The following is a 21,482-nucleotide window of genomic DNA, read 5'->3' on the forward strand; positions in this document are numbered from 1 at the left end:
CTGCGCGCGCACACACACACACACACACACTACGCTCACAAGACACTGCGCGCGCACACACACACACACACTACGCTCACAAGACACTGTGCGCGCACACACACACACACACTACGCTCACAAGACACTGCACAATCGCACACTCACACACACAGGACACTGCACACACTCACACAGGACACTGCACACACTCACACAGGACACTGCACACACTCACACAGGACACTGCACACACTCACACAGGACACTGCACACACTCACACAGGACACTGCACACACTCACACAGGACACTGCACACACTCACACAGGACACTGCACACACTCACACAGGACACTGCACACACTCACACAGGACACTGCACACACTCACACAGGACACTGCACACACTCACACAGCACACTCACACAGCACACTCACACAGGACACTGCACACAGGACACTGCACACACTCACCCGGTCCCGTCGATCACATAAACGCAGGCAGCATTTGGAGCAGGACGGGGAGCGGCAGCCCCGCTGCCCACATGCCTCGCCTGGGGCCTGCGCTCTCGCTGCGGGTCTCTCCTGCCCGCCCCTGACACTGAGTCACGTGTCCTGCTGAGCGGTCCAGCGCGCGCTGCGATCGCTCTATAGACATTTCCGTCATTTGCAGCGCGCGCTGAACCGCTCAGCCTGCGCGCTACAGGGAATAATTGCCATGCGTTCTTTTACGCATGGCAATTATTTTGGGGGGTAATGGCGCCTCATCACGCGTCTATGACGCGTGGTGAGGCGTTAATGCGACCTCTGGGTACACGGCATTCACCTTTATGTCGTGTGACTTGTGTTTTTGCTTATGTAAACGGCGCTTGCGTTTACGGCACATTCACACTTACATTTACATTTACATGCCATTTGCATTTATGTCTGGTTAGCATCATGTTTACGCTTACATGGTGTATGAGTTGATGTCTCGTTTGCACTTACGTTTTCACAGCATTTGCGTTTCCGTTTACATTGCATGCGCGTTTACCAATGCGTGTAAACATTGTGTAAATGCAATGTCAACTGAATATTAGAATGTGTGTGAACATAGCCTTTAGATGCAGATAGAGAAATTACATCTCACCACTGACAGTATGAGAGAAGATTAGCATAACACGCCCCCAGCTCCTCCTCTCTGACCAAACACAGATTGTAATGGTAAGATCTCCTTACTAATAACTCTGCAACCGCGAGGGCTAGAAAGAAAATTCAAAGTGCCCGTGAATCTTTGTAGCAGCCCCTACAGAATGGTATGATAATCTCCATATAAGTGAAGTAGCGAAAGGTCCTCTTTAATAAAAAACACTCTTTAACCCTTCAAGGAAGCAGAGTTTTTTGGGTCATTTCTCGCTCTCCACCTTCAAAAATCCATAACTTTTTCATTTTTACGTGTACAGAGTGTGAGGGCATATTTTGTGCGTAACAAATTTTACTTTCCCATAATGTTATTTATTTTAACATGCCATGTACTGGGAAGCTGGAAAAAAATTCCAAATGTGGAAAAATTGAGAAAAAACCTGCATGTGCGTCACGTTCTTGTGGGCTCAGTTTTTGCGACTTTGACTGTGCGCTCCAAATTACACCTTTGCTTTATTCTTTGATTCGGTATGATCGTGGTTATACCAAATTTCTACAGGTTTTATTGCATTTTAATACATTTTCAAAAATTAAACAAATGTGTAAAAAAAAAAAAAAAAAAAAAGGGAATTTGCCATCTTCTGACGCTAATAACTTTTTAACCCTTTCAGGACCTGGCCCTTTTTTGTTTTTTCATTTTTTACTCCCCATGATCAAAAATCCATAACTTTTTTATTTTTCCATGTACAGAGCTGTGTGGCGGCTTATTTTCTGCGTAACAAATTGCACTTCATAGAGATGGTATTGAATATTCCATGCCGTGTACTAGGAAGCGGGAAAAAAATTCCAAATGCAGTGAAATTGGTAAAAAAACGCATTTGTGCCGCCTTCTTGTGGGCTTGGATCTTACGGATTTCACTGTGCGCCCCAAATGACATGTCTACTTTATTCTTTGGGTCGGTACGATTACAGGGATACCAAATTTGTATAGGTTTTATAATGTTTTCATACATTTAAAAAAATTAAAACCTCCTGTACAAAAATTTTTTTTGGGATTTTGCCATCTTCTGGCGCTAATAACTTTTTTATACTTTGGTGTACTGAGCTGTGGGAGGTGTCGTTTTTTGCGGATTTTGATGACATTTACAATGTTATCAATTTTAGGACTGTACGACCTTGTGATCACTTTTTATAGAATTTTTTAATTTTTTTAAATGACAAAAAAAGTGCCATTTTCGAATTTGGGCGCGATTTTCCGTTACGGGATTAAACGCAGTGAAAAACAGTTATCATATTTTGATAGATCGGGCATTTTCGGACGCGACGATACCTAATGTGTTTATGATTTTTACTGTTTATTTATATTTATATCAGTTCTAGGGAAAGGGGGGTGATTTGAGTTTTTAGGGTTTTCAGACTCCCTAAGGTACTTTAACCCTAGGGGGTCTGCACGATCCTATCATATACTGCCATACTACAGTATGGCAGTATATGGGGATTTTACTCCTCATACATTACAATGTGCTGATAGCACATTGTAATGCATGGGTTAATCAAAAGTAGCCTCGGGTCTTCGCGAGACCCGAGGTTACCATGGCGACGGATCGCCGCTCCCCGATGACGTCACGGGGAGCGGCGATCCTCGAAAAGATGGCGGCGCCCACGCATTGCCGGCGGCGATCGAGGTGATAACACCCGCGATCGGTGCTAGCACCGATCGCGGGTGTTACCGGTAAGCCTTTGCTGCAATATGCAGCAAAGACTTACCGGCTATGGAGAGGGCTCAGCGCGTGAGCCCTCTCCATGCACCCGCGGCCGACCCGTGACGTGCTATTACGTCACGGGTCGTGAAAGGGTTAATACTTTGGTGTACAGAGCTTTGTGATGTGTCATTTTTTGCGGAATGAGCTGATGTTTACATTTGAGGTCTGTGCGACATTTTGATCACTTTTTATTCCATTTTTTCATGTGATGTAAAAAGGTGTAAAAGTCGCATTTCGGACATTTGGGCGCCATTTCCTGTCTCGGAGGTCACCGCCGCTTATAACTGTTTCTATATTTTGATAAATCAGGCATTTTGGGACGCGGCAATACCTTATGTGTTTGTGATTTTTACTGTTTTATTATGTTTTATATTAGTTCTAGGGAAAGGGGGGTAATTTGAATTTTTTTCCCCCCCTACATTAACCCTAGATGGGTTTTTTTATTGAAAATGTGAAAAATCGTACCTAAAGTTCAAAGACCCATAACATCGGATAATGTTAGCTATCAAGTATTTTTGCTGTGAAATAAGTAGTACATTTTGAATTTCGAAAATCGAGAATTTTTAAAAATTTTCAACAAATATTGTATTCTTCTTAAACTGCAAAACATGGAAAAAAAATGTTAAAGCATTCCAAAGTGATAACCATTTATGGTGACACATGTCCGGGTTTTAAAAAAATGGGTCATGTCAGGAAGGTGAAATGTGGCTTCGACGTTAAGGGGTTAAAGGCGTTTGTCTTAGGCGCACAAAAAAATCGGAACAGTGTACATGCGCCATACAAAATTTGCAAATTAAGAAAATGTCAAGCAAAAATTAGGTACATGTGTCCCTATGCCCTAAAACAGTGATGGCGAACCTTTTACAGACTGAGTGCCCAAAAAACAACCAAAATCCACTTATTTTCCGTGAAGTGCCAACATGAAATTTTAAGCAGTAACTTATTGCTACCAGTTCTTTCACATCTTTCAATTGTATTAGCGGTCTGAGGCCACCAATTAAAAGAAGGAGGGCAAATTCATATTATCATTGTAGCTTCTTTCCAGGGTCTCGCTGTAAAGGAAGAATGGTTGGGTCCAGCATGATGACCTCCAAATATAATGCAGTTCTGTCAAAACCTTCTCACTTTTCCTGCAGTTCCAAACAGCCAACGAAGTGTCGAAAAGAACTGAGAGCAGCATCTCTTAATTTGCTTGGGACTGCAGAAAGATTCAATGTTTGGTGAACTCTGTCCTGGGGTGATGGCCTGAGTGCCCATAGAAAGGGCTTTGAGTGCCACCTCTGGCACCCATGCCACAGGTTCGCCACCACTGCCTTAAAATGACCAGAGGAGTGTTTGCCATTATTTGTACCATTGTGTGTGTGTTCCTGATATTAATGTAATCAATATACATCTCCTCAGTCACCTTCTAGTCATCATTCCTATAAGTAATACTTGTACTTGTGAATTGTTATCTAACCAATCTTTATTTTAAAATTAATATCATTATTTAGATTTAAGGCCCAAGATTGTAGTTTGCAAATAATGTTCTGGTTTGCTGTGATTGTTACTTTGACTTATTTATTTATTTTTTTAAATTGTTTCAGGCATTGACAGTAACACAAATCAAGAAGGTGCGAATCATAATAGATGAGAAAATAGCAGAAACAGATGTTGAGCGTTTACGCCTAGAAGCTGCAAGATTTGAGTGTCTGAGAGAAATAGGAAACCTGCTTCATCCAAGTGTTCCAATCAGTAATGATGAGGTATTGTGTGTGTGTGTGTGAGTGTGAATAATCCCCCCCCAATCTTATGCATTTAGATTTGGTAAACGGTTTGCCTTTCAGGCAGATGGTAATACCACCCTAATAATTTCATAACTAAGATTTCCTCTCATGAGTATTTTTCAAATTTATATGAAATTCGTCAATACCTATATTTCTAGATTTTTCTCAGCTTTCAAGTTACCATATATACTAAAGTTAATGGGAAAAAAACAACTCTGCACTTACCCTTCCCTGCCTCTGAGTCTCACACACCATGACGTCAGCCATTTGCCGACATCATAGTATCCACAGTTACCTGCTGGTAAAACATAAAAATCTACACAGATCCCAATAACTTGGCCAAAAGTTAGGACGTAAAACATGATAAATTAATACTCCCCATAAATGCGATTAAAAGAACTCTCAAGATGTGAGCGGTTACATAATGTGCACAGCTACACACATTATTGTGCTGCATGCATCGTTATGGAGATGGCCATTGGCCAAACTGTGTAAGAAGCGCCAAGTATTTAAATGCATGGGCGCGTTCACATCATTCCAAAACGCTCCCAAAAGATGCAAAACTGCTTACCTAAGCAGAAGTATGTCACTTGCTCATGTGCAGTGTGAATGGGGACTCAGCACTTTTGTGGGCGGTATGGGAACCGCCGTGGTTAGAACCACAACTACTGGGAGTGCTGTAAGATGTAGAATCGTGTATACCTAAGAATTTCATATGTTTTGTTACATAGATTACTACTAAATGCGCACGATTTAGGTTAAAAACCTTAACCAGAGGAAGAGATAAACAGTGGTTAGTCTCACAAATGTGCTCAAATATCATAACCGAGGATTCATGGCTTGTGAATTCGAAACAAATACTAGCAATAAGATTACCCTACAATAGGCTTCAGAACCACAAAAGAGGCTTATTGCAAGTAATAAATTTCATTATATGGATCACAAGAAGCACGCAAAGCTCAATTGCTCAGGTTTTAGGGCTATATAGTGTTTGATTTGGTGTAAATGAGGGACCGTGACCTTTGTCCCAGGTTTCCCTATATCCCTTTACTATCCGTACCTTTCACTGTTCCTTCTGTCCTGACTATTGTCCACTATACTTTAAATGGATATGACAATTGTTTACCTGAGCACCCAGGTGCGCTATTTTATTGGATGAATAAACTTACTTTATGACCTCCAGCCCCTATTCTTGGTACATTTATTTGAATACTGATCTTGTAAAAGTTATGTTTTATTCACCATTTGCACCATTTTTGCCAATTTCCCCTAAGTACACCGGTATCCCAAATGTTGTGGTAAACTGATGTAAGGACACAAGGCAGGACATGGAATAGAAAGAACGCATTTCGAAACCGATTTACACTGTTAAGGCTATTAAAATCTTTTTTTGTAATGGGGACTTGTAAGGGCTTATTTTTTATGAGATGAGATCCACTTTTCAGGTATATCAATACTTGTATATGGTTTTAAACTGGTTAGGGGCTTCTTTTTTGGTGAAGAACTTTTGCTCTTTTCAGTGGTCCTCTTTGGTAACATTTTTTTTTAATTTTTTTCCTTGTAGAGGGTAATGATGAAATATCCTCTTTGAAACGTTTTTCAGGGTTTTTATCTTTAGGTTTTTGACTGCGAGTCTAATAATGATTCTGTTAATTGTACAGATTGTTACGGACGTGGTGATGCCAAATATGTGGGGGTTTTTTTGTTTAAGGCTATGGGAATGTGCTATTTTAAAAATGTTTTAAACTTTCTTGTTAATTTATTTACTTTATACTTTGATGATCCAGCCAAGGCATTGTTGCAATTGTACTGTGTTAATACTAATGTATTACAGTGCAGTGTAAATTGTCTGAGCATGCAGTCTCATGAGCATACAGTTAATACCCAGAAATTATCTGACTGTCTGTGTCATTGGGCAGCCCTGGGCTGGTGCCAGAAGCTGATCATAACTGTACGTTTGCTTTATGTGGTTTGACCTAATTTTACTGAAAAAAATAATAGTTTGAGAAGTACAGGTCAAAACATGGCCACGGAACAGTGCATGGATGCATCATAACAGTTTATTCCAATACAGATATTATAGGCTGACAAAACCCATTTCTGCGATTAAAAAAAAAGGAAGGAAAGGAATAAACATGCAAACAATAGAACTGTCATAAAAAGGTCTGGGCTCCATTTATGTATTTGCTTTAGTATTTGCCTTGGTATAGATGGACTTGGCTGTCCTTTTTAAAAAAAAATGTATTTATTTATTATTTCTTCTAGGACAATGATAACAAAGTGGAACGATTGTCAGGGGATTGCACCATCCGAAAGAAGTACTCCCATGTGGACCTTGTAACTATGGTGGATGGCTTTGAAGGTGAAAAGGGTGCTGTGGTTGCTGGTAGCAGAGGTTACTTTCTTAAGGTGGGTACTATTCAATTTGCTTCTATTTAGAAGACATTTCTGGTTGGTTAATTTAGGTTTTCTGACGTGTATTTCTTGAAATGGTTGCAATTTCTTGTGCACTTTACATGATTTCCATTTTGTATCTGATCCAATTTTGTCAAAGGTTGGCTCCAAATCTAAACAAATGTACATGTGTCTGCACAAACCGTTATAAACAGACTCCATGAGTATGGTATGAGGGCCTGACATCCACAGATGGGGGCTGTGCTCATAGCTAAATACCATACAGGAAGCTTTGCATTTGCTAGAGAACACCAGGATTGGCAAATTTGCAACAGGCGCCCAGTGCTCTTCACAGATGAAAGCTCACTCACACTCCGCACAGAGTCTGGAGACGCTATGGAGAGCGATCTGCCTGCAACATTGTTCATCATGACCGGATTGGCAATGGTTCAGTAATGGAGTGGGGTGGCATTTGTTGGGAGGGCCACACAGTCCTCCAAGTGCTTGCCATAGGTAGCCTGACTGCGATTAGGTACCCAGATGAGATCCTCACACACCCTTGTGAGCCCATATGCTGGTGCATTTGGCCCTGAACCAACACTGGCTGGACTGTCATTGAAGCTATGGATTGGCCTGCTCGTTCCCCAGACCTGAATCCCGAATTGGCGGATACTTTAATCTAGTTCTGGGAGGAGATCCCTCATGAGACATTGGAAACCTCACAAGGAGAATGCTGATGCATTGTAGAGAGGTCATACAGGCACGTGGCGGCCACATAGCCTTTTGACTTGTTTTAAAGGGAACCTGTCACCATATTTTCACACATGCAGTCATTGACAGGCTCCAAAAGAGCCCTATTAACTTAATGACCTATTTTTAGCTAAAAATGATTTAATAATAATATAATAATAATCTTTATTTATATAGCGCCATCAAATTCCATAGCGCTTTACAAATCAATGATGTCCTACCGTATATATCCACATAAATCATCTTGTATTTTATATTACCTGGCATCAGAGGGGTGTGTTTCCTGCTTGGCTGGCCCCTCCCATCTGCTCCTTCCCATGCCTTATGCCATCTTGCTAATCAGCAGTTCATTTCATATGACCAGGGTGACCTCATCTCAGGTCTTTTGTCCTCTTAACAATGGCAAACTGTGCCCTATGAACGTATCTGACCACATGAAGTCACAGCAGCCTCCATGGACTTCCATGCCTCTCTATCCTCATGGAAGCTGCAGGTGATATGGAGAGCACCTTTAACCCTCATTGTATCAGCCGGTATTGTTGGCAAAATTCTGGTGACAGGTCTTATTTAAGGACATTTCATCAACGTTAACCTTGTAGTGTGTTTTTCCACTTTAATTCAGTGGGTGCCTTCAAATCCAGACATCCATTGGTTAAAAAATTTGATTTCCATTTGATGGGGGTTTTTTTGGGTGGGGGGGATTTTTTTTTTTTTTGGCACATTCAACTTTGTACAGAACAAAATATTCAATGAGAATATTTCATTCATTCAGGTCTAGGTTGTGTTATTTTAGAGCAGTGTATTAACTGGACCGTGTTAGCAGCCAATTTAGCCCCCTAGTAGTAATAGTATCCCCAATAGCCAGTAGTAATAGTCTCCTCATAGTATCCAGAAAAAAAATCAATGGAATAGATACTCGCCCCTCCACTGCTGAAGTTTCCATTGCCGCTTGTGCTGTTTCCCGCACGGCAACACATACAAGTCAAAACATATATGCCTGCACGGTGTTTGATAACTGACAAGAACCAAGCTTACTACATAGATATGTTACCAGAACTAAGTTAACTTCATAGATAGGTTATAGTAATTATCTAGATATAATCAAGATTTCTACATACTTATTTTCAGTAATTTAATTCAAAAAGTCAAACTTTTTTTTAATCATTACAAACGACGTAAACTTTTTAACGCCTTAAGGACGCAGGGTTTTTCCGCTCATTTCTCGCTCTCCACCTTAAAAAATCCATACCTTTTCATTTTTCCGTGTACAGAGCTGTGTGAGGGCTTATTTTGTTTGTAACAAATTTTACTTTCCCGTGATGTTATTTATTATTCCATGCCGTGTACTGGGAAGCAGAAAAAATTTCCAAATGTGGAAAAATTGGAAAAAAAACCACATGTGTGTCACCATCTTGTGGGCTCCGTTTTTACGACTTCCAATTAACACCTCTACTTTATTCTTTGGTTCGGTACGATCACGGTGATACCAAATTTATACAGGTTTTATTGCGTTTTAATACATTTTCTAAAATTAAACGAATGTGTACGATAAAGGGGAAAAAAAATTGAACCTTTTTTTTTTTTTCACTATTTCTTAGACCAGGGGTCCCCAAACTACGGCCCGCGGGCCACATGCGGACCGTTTTCAGGCTCATGCCCGTCACTGTGTAGTGCTCGATGTGGCCGTTTATGACCACTTCAGCACTATTGTTGCAGGTGGAGCAATGTGGCCGGAAAATAACCCCGGCGCACATTGCTCTTTGAACCTGGATGCACGGCCGCGTGATGACGTCATCACGCTGCTGCACACCTTTTCCTGTCCGACAGCCGCAAGAAGAAATAAGACGCGGGGCGGGAGCAGAGGTGAGTATAGGATTTTTTTTTTTTAAACAGCAGTAAAAACATTGTGCCGGCTAGGGGACCCTAATATATGAAACAATTCGTTATGGGAGCAGCATATATAACAACGAATGGTGGGTGGGGGGCATATAAAATATCTAATGGAGGGGGGGGGGCAGCATAGGAAATAATGAATGGTGGGGGACAGTCTGGTAATTAATGGGGGGCAGCATATTCAATAATTAATGCAGAGGGGTCCCAGTATATTTAATAATTAATTCACCCAATTAATTAATTTATTGGGCCAATATATAAAATAGTTCACAAGAGGGTGCAGTTTATTAAAAAATGAATTGAGGGGGGGCCCAGTGTATTAAGGATGCAGTCACATGTACCGCTATTTATCCGGCCCTCCAACAGCCGCTGGCTCATTGTAACGAATATGCAGAACCCATTCAGCCTCGGGTCAGACGAAGACCTAAGGCTGTCATGGCAACTGATCGCCGCCCCCCGATGACGGAGCGAAGATCGGAGGTAACATGGCGGCGCCATGCTTTCAGTGCCACCGGTGACTTTGCCGGCGACAAAGAAGAGGTTGACACCCGCAATCTGTGCAGGCACTGACCGCAGGTGTTAGCGATGGGTCTTTGCTGCGATATGCTGCGATAGCTCTGTGGCGGATATATCCATCACAGATTGTGAAGGGGTTAAAGTGTTTATTTCTGTTAGTAACGATGATTATGCATATAGCCAAGGAAATCCAAAAGCCATTATTTCAGAAAATAAGAATAATTAACCCAAAACACTTTGGGAGAATGACACCAAATATTATATTTTCACATGATTTGTTGCTCTCTGGTTTGTCTGTCAGAGGTTTTTATCACATACAGAAATACAAATGCAATCATATTATGAGTAACAAAAGCTTTTATTGACAGTTAGAATTGACAAGACTGGTATCACTTACCTTGTCTTCTCCGAAAAAGCTGTTTTCCAGATGTTCCAAACAATCGGAAAGGGTATTCATCAGAGTAAATGGCTTTACCCCAGTCCTCAGCAGTCCACTCCCTGTACCTTTTGCAGAATATCTGTCTGTCCCTGATGTTTTTTCTGGAGATAAGTGGCTTCTTTGCTGCCCACCTTGACACGGAGGCCTTGCTCCAAGAGTCTCCACCTCACAGTGCGTGCAGATGCACTCACACCTGCCTGCTGCCATTCCTGAGCAAGCTCTGCACTGCTGGTAGCTGAAACACTTTTAAGAGGCGGTCCTGGCGCTTGCTGGTCCTTCTTGGGCTCCATGGAACCTCTCTCCTTGAATTCCTTGATGATGCGATAGATTGTTGACTGAGGTGCAATCTTTCTGGCTGCGATACTCTTCCCTTTTAGGCCAGTTTTGTGCAGTGCAATGATGACTGCACGTGTTTCTTTAGAGATAACCATGGTTAACAGAAGAGAAACAATAATGCCAAGCACCAGCCTCCTTTTAAAGTGTCCAGTGGTGTGATTCTTACTTAATCATGACAGATTGATATCGCCCTGTCCTCATCGATATCCACACCTGTGTTAATGGAGCAATCACTGAAATGATGTTAGGTGCTTCTTTTAAGGCAGGCCTGCAATGAAATGGAAATGTGTTTTGAGAGAAAAAGTTCATTTTCTAGACAAATATTGACTTTGCAATTAATTGCTATTAAAGGAAACCTACCACTTCTGAAGGTAGGTATGAGATGCAAACACCGGGCACCAGCTCAGGGTGAGCTGGTGCCGGTGCTTAGTCTCGTTAGTGTTAAAACCGCGGTATCACGGTTTTAACACTTTTTAAACTTTATAGTAGAAACTGCTTCGGCGCTGCGCGGGACCGTGCGCGCGCAACGCCTGCGGCATTTCCAATGTAGGCCGGCGCGTATCATTCTCAAAACTCTTGGCCATGACTGTACAAATATTACAGTTGCAATTTACACATTACAATTGATGTGTACCCTTGGTGGTCTGAACAAATAGTACAAAAAAAAACCTAAAAATGTATATCGCCTAGAACCGAATTAAATCTAAAAATATTTGGAAAAAATTATGAACATGTTGGGTATGGCCGCAGCCCAAAATGACAGCTCTATCAAAAATATGTAATTTTATAGCCCCGTAATGGAAAATGGTGCCCAAAGTTGAAAATACCATTTTGCAAAATATAAAAAAACGAAATCAATGAAAAGAAATCAAAAGGCCTAGTCCTTAAATTTGTAGCATTGAAAACATCAAAGTTGCAAAAAATGAAATTATGAAAACATTATCTGCGTCAGATGGCAAAATTATTTTTTAAATTTTTTTTGTATAGGAGGTTTTAATTTTTGGAAATATATGAAAACATAAAACCTACCGTATTTTCCGGGCCATTAGGCGCACCGGAATAAAGGCGCATCAGTCCGATGCGCCTTATATATGGAATAATTCCATCTATAAGGCGCATCGGACTATAAGGCGCAGGGTCCGGGGGCATGGCGGAGGTCCGGGGTCGGAGCGGATACCCGACGAGAAGAGACGCGACGCGACCCGGAGACGAGACCCGACGAGACGCGGAGAGGTGAACGGGGAAGGTGAGGGGGAGGTGGAGGATGGCAGCGGACCATACTTACATAGGTCCCCGCTACCGGAGACAGCAGATCTCCAGCGGGAACTGCAGACCGACGCGGCAGAAGTTGTTTGTGCCGCGTGGTCTGCAGTTCCCGCTGGAGATCTGCTGTCTCCGGTAGCGGGGACCTATGTAAGTAGGGTCCGCTGCCCTCCTATAGGGCGCACCGGACTATAAGGCGCACTTTGGATTTCCAAGGAAATCCAAGGCTTTTATGTGCGCCTTATAGTCCGGAAAATACGGTATATAGATTTGTTTTCCCCGTGATTGCACCGACCCAAAGAATAAAGTAAATGTGTCATTTGGGGCGCACAGCTAAAGTCACATAGTCCAATCCCACAAGAAAATGGAGCAAATGCATTTTTCCACCAATTTCACTGCATTTGGAATTTTTTTTCCCCGCTTTCCAATACAGGGCAGGCAATATTAAACACCACCACTATCTTTGGTGGCATCTGTTGTAATTGTGAGCGCTCCAGAGCTATTGCTGAGCTGTTCTTGTTGCTCCTGTTGGTGTTTTTTTTTTTTTTTTGCGTACAGCAGTCATAGTGTCCTAATGAACAGAAGGAAAGGCATTCCAGCACTCGTTGAATCTTCTTAACCCCTTAATGCAGAAGCCACTTTTCACCTTCCTGACTCCAATTTTTTCAAATCTGCCCTGTGTCACTATAAGTGGATATAACTTCGGAAGGCTTTAACATATCCAAGTTTTCCATTTCGTCACCATGACGGCCCCACTGGAGGTTGCTTCCCCTTCCTCTGTAGGGACAGGAGAGAGCATTAAATAGCCCCTCCCTCAACCTCCCACCAGTGTTTTTCCTGTCCCTACAGGGAAAGGTTGAGAGTAAACCTCTCTCTCCTCTCGGGGGGGGGGGGGGGAGGGGAAGGTAGAACCTCGTACCTCTCGTGGGTGCTTGTTTCCCCGGGGCTTCCCTCGTCCGGCCTCCTCGTGAGTCCTACTTGGGATCTCCAGGTCCCGGATTGCCAAAATTGGATCTCCTGCGGCGTGCAGGAGACATCGGGCAGTACCGGCAGCTTTTTACGGCCCTCTCGGGGGTCCGCGGCTGCCGGCACATAAGCGCATGTTCTGGCGCATGGTCACTTCCGGGTTACGGAGCGCGAACCGGAAGTGACGTCAGAGACCTCAGCGTCTCGGCCTAGGAGACAGGCCATTAAAGATGACGTCAGACGCCGGAAGGTAAGCAAGGAGAAGCTTCCACCAAGTCTGCAGGTCTGCTGAGGTCTATGTGGAGCAGCGAATATCCAGCATGGATGAGGCTGAATTCGGTTCCTTAACCCTGGGCTCTGTAAGTAGGACATTAGCTGAACGCCAATAGGTTTTGGCACTATATGCTGTGGGGAGTCGGCTTCTAAAAAGCAATACTCCTTTTTCTTTTTCTAAAAACAACAGGAGAAGGATACCCCTGTAAAAGAAAAAGAAAATACCAAAATGTGTGATAAAGAAAAACCTAAGAAGGCACCATCCAAACGTTGCCACATTTGTAATACAAAATTGGATATTAATTATAAGAAAAGTTTATGCAAAGATTGTTTGGATAAAGTGTTAAAAGAGGAAATGTCATCATTTTTGGACGAATTGCGTGTTGTTATGCGTGAAGAAATTAGGGCATCAAAGAGCCCACCACATAAAAAAGTCAGGCAGAACCCTGTATGTTTGGATTCAGATGATGAACAGCCCTCTTGTTCTTATGAGCTAGACATGGAGGAACAGGATATGGTGACGCATCAATCAATACCAAATGACCCCAAATATTTATTTCCTAATGAGGATTTGGATGGGCTAATAAAAGCATTAAGGGATACCTTAAATATTGAAGACGCCATAGAAGAAAGGTCGGTAGTAGATGAATTATTTGGTGGATTAAGAAGAAAGAAGGCTAGAGTCTTTCCCATTATTGAAAACTTGAAGGATCTTATCCAGGATGAATGGAAAGAACCAGAGAAGCGTATAACAATGCCTAAGGAATTTAAAAACCGTATGTTATTTGATCCAGAAGAAACAAAAGTCTGGGATAGTGTTCCTAAAGTCGACATCCCTATAGCTAAAGTAGTCAAAAAAACTGATCTACCCTTTGAAGATTCCACCCAACTAAAAGATGCCATGGACCGTAAATCAGATTGTTTGCTCAAAAAAGCTTGGGAAGCTTCCATGGCAATCCTAAAAACAAATATTACCACTACCTCTGTATCACGTACTCTGTTTTTTTGGCTAGGACAGCTGGAGGATCATCTTAGAGAAGGCACGTCCAGAGAAGAAATGCTTGACTCCATTCCGTTATTAAGATCAGCAGCAGCCTTTCTGGCAGATGCCTCAGCAGAAACCATCCGGTTTTTAGCAAGAGAAGCTGCATTATCTAATGCGACCAGAAGAGCCCTTTGGTTAAGGCAATGGTCTGGAGACGTGCGCTCAAAAGCAAAACTGTGTAGCCTGCCTTTTTCGGGTGATTTTTTTATTTGGACCAGAATTGGATGAAATCCTAGCTAAAGCAGCGGATAAAAAGAAGGGGTTTCCAGAGGCCAAACAACAACCCAAGAAGCAATTTTTTCGGAGCTTTCGCCCCACTAAAGAACAGCCAAGATTCAGGAGCAAGCAGACCTGGAAACAGGGGTACTGGAATACAGCCAAAGGAGGAAAGAACAAATCCTTTCTTTTTGGTGCCTCAAGTAAACAAGAGAAGAAACAATGACGCCAGAGTGGGGGGAAGATTGAAAGATTTTCTCCCCCATTGGAAAAATATAACATTCAACAGGTGGGTACTCTCTATAATAGAAGATGGCTATTTTATAGATTTTGTGTCACCTCCTCCTCACCGGTTTATCCTATCCAGGCAACCATCGAACAGACTAACATGTCACCTTTGGAAGGAAGTTTCCGACCTGCTAAAATTGAATGTCATCTGCCCAGTCCATCCAGAAGAAAGAGGTACGGGTCATTACTCACCTTTGTTTTTGATAAAAAAAACCAAATGGGACTTTCAGATTAATTACAAACTTGAAATATTTGAACAAATGGGTAACCTATGTCCTATGTCAAATTCAAAATGGAATCAATCAAATCCACTACGCCTTTGATACCTTACAAAGCTTGTTTATGTACCTTGGATCTCAAGGATGCCTATTATCACGTACCTATCTATACGAAATCACAAAAATACTTAAGATTTGCCGTATTATCTCCCTCTGGGGAAGAATTTCATTTTCAATTTACTGCATTACCCTTTGGTCTCTCCTCAGCCCCCCGGGTTTTTACCAAGGTCATGGCAGAAGCAGTAAAATATCTCCGTACGGAAGAAATCCGCGTGATTCCATACTTAGACGACTTCCTAATAATAGTAGATTCAGTAAGTCATTTAGAAAGCCAAAAGGATACAACAATAGAAGTTTTACAATCTCTGGGATGGATCATAAATTTAGACAAATCAGACTTAATTCCGAGTCACATAAAAGAATTTTTAGGAGTGTCTTTAAATTCTCTAACCCAGACCTCGTATCTTCCACAGGAAAAGAGGAAAAATCTTCTTGGGAAAATCAAGAAATTCGAGAAGAGGAAGTCTGTCTCAGTAAGGACAGCTATGAGTCTTCTGGGGACCATGACATCATGCATCCAGAGTGTGGCCTGGTGCCAAAATCACTCAAGAACACTACAGTAATGGATTCTTACAAAATGGGACAAAAATCATCATCATCTTCATTTACCGTTGATAATCCCCTCAAAGTGAAGGAATCACTAAGATGGTGGAAGAATCCCGGGAATCTACGGAAAGGCGTAAATTGGGTCCAATGGCCATTGACCCAGATCCAAACAGACGCCAGCAGCTCCGGATGGGGGGCTCTCCTTCCGGGCAAATATATCCAGGGTTGCTGGACCCAGGAAACGGCACATACCTCTTCGAACGAGAGAGAGCTAAAAGCGGTCCTGAACACTCTAAAATCCTGTACCAGCGAGCTGAAGGGTCACCATGTGAAAATGATGTCGGACAACACTACCACGGTTGCCTATCTAAGAAGACAAGGAGGTACCAGATCAAAAAGGCTACTGAAAATATCACAACAAATATTTTCCTGGGCAGAAGAAAATATCCAGTCGATCTCGGCCATCCATCTGAGGGGCTCAGAAAATGTAGTAGCAGATTACCTCAGCCGGAAATCCTTCCCCACGAATGGAGCTTGAACGAGGAAGTCTTCCAAGAGATTGTTCTAAGATGGGGACTGCCGGACATCGACTTGTTTGCCTCCAGGAAGAATTCCAAAGTGAAAAAGTTCTTCTCCTTGAACCCAAAAGAAGTCCCCTGGGGACTAGACGCTTTTTCACAGACCTGGAACCAGGACCTAGTGTATGCTTTCCCTCCGATTCCATTGATAAGCAAGGTGTTGCAAAAGCTACTAGTCAGTCCAACCAAGCTCATCTTAGTAGCACCCTTTTGGCCAAAGAAAAATTGGTTCCCAAGTCTACAAAAGTTGGCGATGGACCTTCCGTTTATCCTACCCAGGAGGCCGGACCTTCTACATCAGGGACCAGTCCTTCATCAGAACCCAGGGTTCCTAAACCTAGCAGCCTGGATCCTGAAAGCACCTTCTTAAGATCAAAAGGTTTATCATATAAGGTAATAAAAACCTTAAAGAATAGTAGAAAACCTGTAACCCATGCCATATACTTAAAAATATGGAAAAAGTTTTGTTCCTGGTCAAAAGATATGCCTAACCAGGGTTCCCCAAATATCTGTCAGATTCTTGATTTTCTGCAGGAGGGGTTCGAGAAGGGACTACGACCTAGCACCCTGAGAGTCCAGGTCTCAGCCTTGAGCGCCTACTTCGATACAGCGCTGACAGAACACAGGTGGGTAAAGAGGTTCTTTCAAGCCTGCTCACGCTTACGTCCTACTGTTAAAGATTCATCCCCTCAGTGGGATCTATCTCTAGTTCTAGATGCTTTAACTATGGGGCCCTTCGAGCCGATCGACCCTAGTCATATGCGTTTTTGACACAAAAAACTGTCTTTTTAATCGCCATTACATCTGCTAGAAGACTGGGCGAGTTACAGGCCTTGTCCATTTGTGAACCCTATTTATCTGTGTCAGAAGATAGGATCACGCTCACTTGACAGAAATTTTTTACCAAAAATTGTCTCAAATTTCCATAGGAACCAGGAAATAATCTTACCTACGTTTTGCCATCATCCAAAAAATCCTGTGGAAGAGAAATGGCATCTACTGGATGTAAGACGTACTGTTCTTAAATATCTCGAAGCATCCAATCCTTGGAGAAAAGATTTAAATTTATTTGTTCAATTTGCAGGAAGAAATAAAGGCAAGAAAGCTTCAAAAGCCACTATTGGACGCTGGATTACAGATACCATCAAAGAATGTTATAAAATCAAAGGTGTTCCACTACCTCTCTCCGTCAAAGCCCATTCCACTAGGGCCATGTCTACATCTTGGGCTGAGAGAGGAGGTGCATCCATTGAAGAAATCTGCAAAGCCGCTACGTGGAGTACAAATGTCACATTTGCAAAGCACTATAGGCTAAATGTCTTAGCTGCCAAAGATCTGGCATTTGGCCGAAAAGTGCTTCAGGCTGTAGTCCCTCCCTAAACTGGGCATAAATTTGGTATGTCTCCAGTGGGGCCGTCATGGTGACGAAATGGAAAAAAGGAATTAGTCCTTACCGGTAATTCAATTTCCATAAGTCCACCATGACGGCCCTGATATTTCCCTCCCATGTATATATAAAAGTATTTTCCTTTTTTGGATCTTTGCCTATGTATGTGAAATTTAACATACTAAATAAAATTATGTTGCAACCTATACTGGTGTAGTTATTTGATAAACACTGGTGGGAGGTTGAGGGAGGGGCTATTTAATGCTCTCAATTTCCTGTCCCTACAGAGGAAGGGGAGGCAACCTCCAGTGGGGCCGTCATGGTGGACTTATGGAAATTGAATTACCGGTAAGGACTAATTCCTTTTTTTGAAATTGTTTTCTCGTGACACTTAGTACTTCATGTTAGTTGAAAAATTTTGGTGGTATGTGTTGCATGTATTTATGAAAAAAACAGATATTTGGTGAAAATTTTGAAAAAAAGCCTTGATTTTTGAAATTGAAAATGTTCTACCTTTTCCATACGTGGTCATAATAGCAAAAAAATTGATAACTAACATTAACCGAATGTCTACTTTATGTCTCCATGGTTTTTTATGCATTTTCTCTCATTTTAAGATGTTTATGGGGCTTTGAACTTTGGGTACGATTTCTCAAATTTTCATAAAAACCACAAAATCGCGCTTTTGCAGTACCCACTTAGATTTCAAGTCACTTTAAGAGGCCTAAATAAAAGTAAAACACCATAAATTACCCCATTATAAAAACTACACCCCTTAATATATGTAAAACAACTTTTATGAAGTTTGTTAACCCTTTAATTGTTTTACAGGGGATAAAACAAAATTGGATGCAATTTTGAAATTTACAATACAAATTTATATTGTAACAATACCCCATATGTGGTGGTAAACTTTTGTATGAGCACACGCCAGGACATTGAAGGGAAGCTGCACCATTCAGAGCAGATTATGGATTGTCCTTTTTATTGGCTATACAATCGACATTTGCGACATTGGATGCACTTTACAAATACTTCATTTAAGTGAGTCATTAGCTCATTGATGAGATTTTATTAACTCTTAAATGTATGCAGGAAAAAAATCGTAGATTTTGGTTTCCTTTCTTCTAGGTTTTTTTTTTTGGGGGGGGGGGGGGCGTTCACCGTACCATAAAAATAACAGATTATCTTTATTCTATGGATCACTATGGTTATGGTGATACCTCATTTATATAGTTTTTTAAATATATTTTTACAATTTTACTGAAGAAAAACTAAAACAGAGAAAATCTCATTTATTTTAGTATTGCCATCTTTTCAGGGATATAACGCTAAGAAGCCGCGCAGCCCCGGGGCACTGGCAGACCCTGGGGCTGCCAGGGGAGGATCAGATCAGACCTCCATGAAACCCCCAATTTACTCCAATTTGGCCATGTGACAGTACAAACTGACCTTCTAAAAATGATAGGACCAGGTGTGTCAGCACACGGATAATTAACACAGTGTCCTTATCCTTGTCCCAATCCCTGTTCAAGACTTTTCCCTCCCCTACCTGAGTATTTGTGGTGACTTTCAGCCCTTTTGCTTTTTTTTTTCTTCTTCTTTCTTTTAGTAATTTTTGTAGCACTCGCACCTGCTTGTGTTATGCAATCGGCAATGCGCTGATTAGTGCCAGCGTTAGTGTCTATGTTGACTATTCCTCTTCCTCCTTATCCAGTGATGAGTGGCCATCCAAGAAGGCACCCTAGGACAACTGTTCAGGATGATCACCAGCCCCGAGTGACCCAGAATGGATCCCGACCCCTGATAATTATGAACCTCAACATTTTTTGGCACATAACCCCACATCATCATTTTCTAGTTGGACTGTAGATGCAGCAGAAATGATAAAGTTTTGGGGTCTTGTGCTACATATTGGCATTGTAAAAAAAAAAAAAAAAAAGAGCTAAGGCTGTATTGGAGTACTGATATTTTCTACAATACTCCAATAATACAATTGATTTATATGAACTATTTTATTAAAAGTGGATTTTTATCTGCCAACTTGAAGTGCGAAATGGGTAGTCTTTGTTGTGTACCATTTTATCTTCCCAATAAATGGACATTATTTTGGATCAGTGCCATTTTGTACTACGTCCGTTTTACACTCCTTGGAGTACGTCAACGACCTACTCTAGGTTCATTTATCAACTTGTCATTTGACCGTCTACACTAAACTAAGCCAAGTTAGGCCAAGTTTGCCAATGCCTACACCCCTGAATAATTCATTTGTGTAGACGAATCACTTTGTACATTTTGGAGAAGATATGCCAGTACCTACCAAGCAAGAGTGCTCTATAAATCCAGCCTCCACCTGGCAGCTCCTAGAAGATGCTGGAATGATCTTGCTAAATATGTGTTGTGCCTCAATCAGTAGTGCAGAGTATATTTACTGTTGGGGACAAAGCAGTAATCTATCATCCATGTATCTGGTCGGATGCCAGAGCCCCCTAACACCGTGAGCCCTGTACCTGTGGAGGTGCGGTCATTTTGGGTGGAAAATTAAACATTTACAATGGATTAAATTAAAAAAGGCTCCACAAAGTTTGATACCCAATTTCTCCCGAGTACACTGATACCCCATATGTGGTGGTAACCTGCTGTATGGGCGCACGGCCGGGCATAGAAGGGAAGGAGGCACCATCCAGATCAGATTTACAGTGTCACATTGTACAGGCTATAATTTTTTTCTTTTTTTAATGGGGACCTTTAGGGGCTTATTTCTTTTGCCACATGAGATACACTTATCTGGTACGTAATTTTGGGACATCTACAGCTAATTGGTGAGATTTTATTAACTCTTTGTTGGTGGAGGAAATGAAAATCATCAATTTTTAGGAACATTTTTATGTGGTTTTTATTCTATGGGTCGCCACGATTACGAAAATACCTCGTTTATATAGATTTTTTTTATTTTTTTCCATTTTTACTGAATAAAAAGTAATTTGGCAAAATTGTTTTTAATTTTAGCATCACCAACTTTCATATGCATAACTTTTTTATTTTTCACCTCACAAATCTGTTTTGGAGTTTTTTTTTGTTTTTTTTTTGCGAGAAGGATTGTTCTTTTTAATTAAAAAGTATCTTTTTTTTGTTTGGTTTTTTTATGGGGGTTACTTTGCAGATATAATAACGATTCTGTTTTATTATGCAGATTGGTACGAACGCAGGGATGCCAAATATGTGGGGGTTATGTGTATTTTATTCAATTGTACTGAATAAAAACTAATTTGGAGAAAATCTTGTTTTAGCATCACCATCTTTTCATATGCATAACCTTTTTATTTTTTGGCTGACAAATCTGTTTAGGGGCTTATTTTTTTGCGAGAAGAATTGTTCTTTTTAGTGGGCTTATTTTAGAGTGCATAACATTTCTTAAATCCCTTTTTAGAGCCTTTGTTATAGGGTATTAATTAAAAATTATCTGATGTGTATGTGTGTTTGACAGCTGCTGATTTTCTGTGTCTTTCTGCTCAGCCTGTAGCCATGCCCCCTGGCAATCGTAGCACTGAGCTCACATTGATACCTTTTTTATTTTTTGGCTGACAAATCTGGCTAGGGGCTTGGTTTTTGAGAGAAGAAT

The 21,482-nt window shown here is 41.4% G+C and overlaps 1 protein-coding gene across 1 annotated transcript in view; it reads left to right on the forward strand.

Annotated features, from left to right (window-relative positions):
* Positions 1–21,482, forward strand: part of SARS1 (seryl-tRNA synthetase 1) — a 104,661-nt gene that overhangs the window by 19,728 nt on the left and 63,451 nt on the right. The window contains exons 4-5 of the mRNA XM_072137285.1: positions 4,453–4,611; positions 6,898–7,041. Coding sequence (XP_071993386.1) covers positions 4,453–4,611; positions 6,898–7,041 — 303 coding nt within the window. The remainder of the gene's footprint in view (positions 1–4,452; positions 4,612–6,897; positions 7,042–21,482) is intronic.

This window comes from Engystomops pustulosus, chromosome 2, assembly GCF_040894005.1.
Source record: "Engystomops pustulosus chromosome 2, aEngPut4.maternal, whole genome shotgun sequence".
NCBI classification, from domain to species: domain Eukaryota; kingdom Metazoa; phylum Chordata; class Amphibia; order Anura; family Leptodactylidae; genus Engystomops; species Engystomops pustulosus.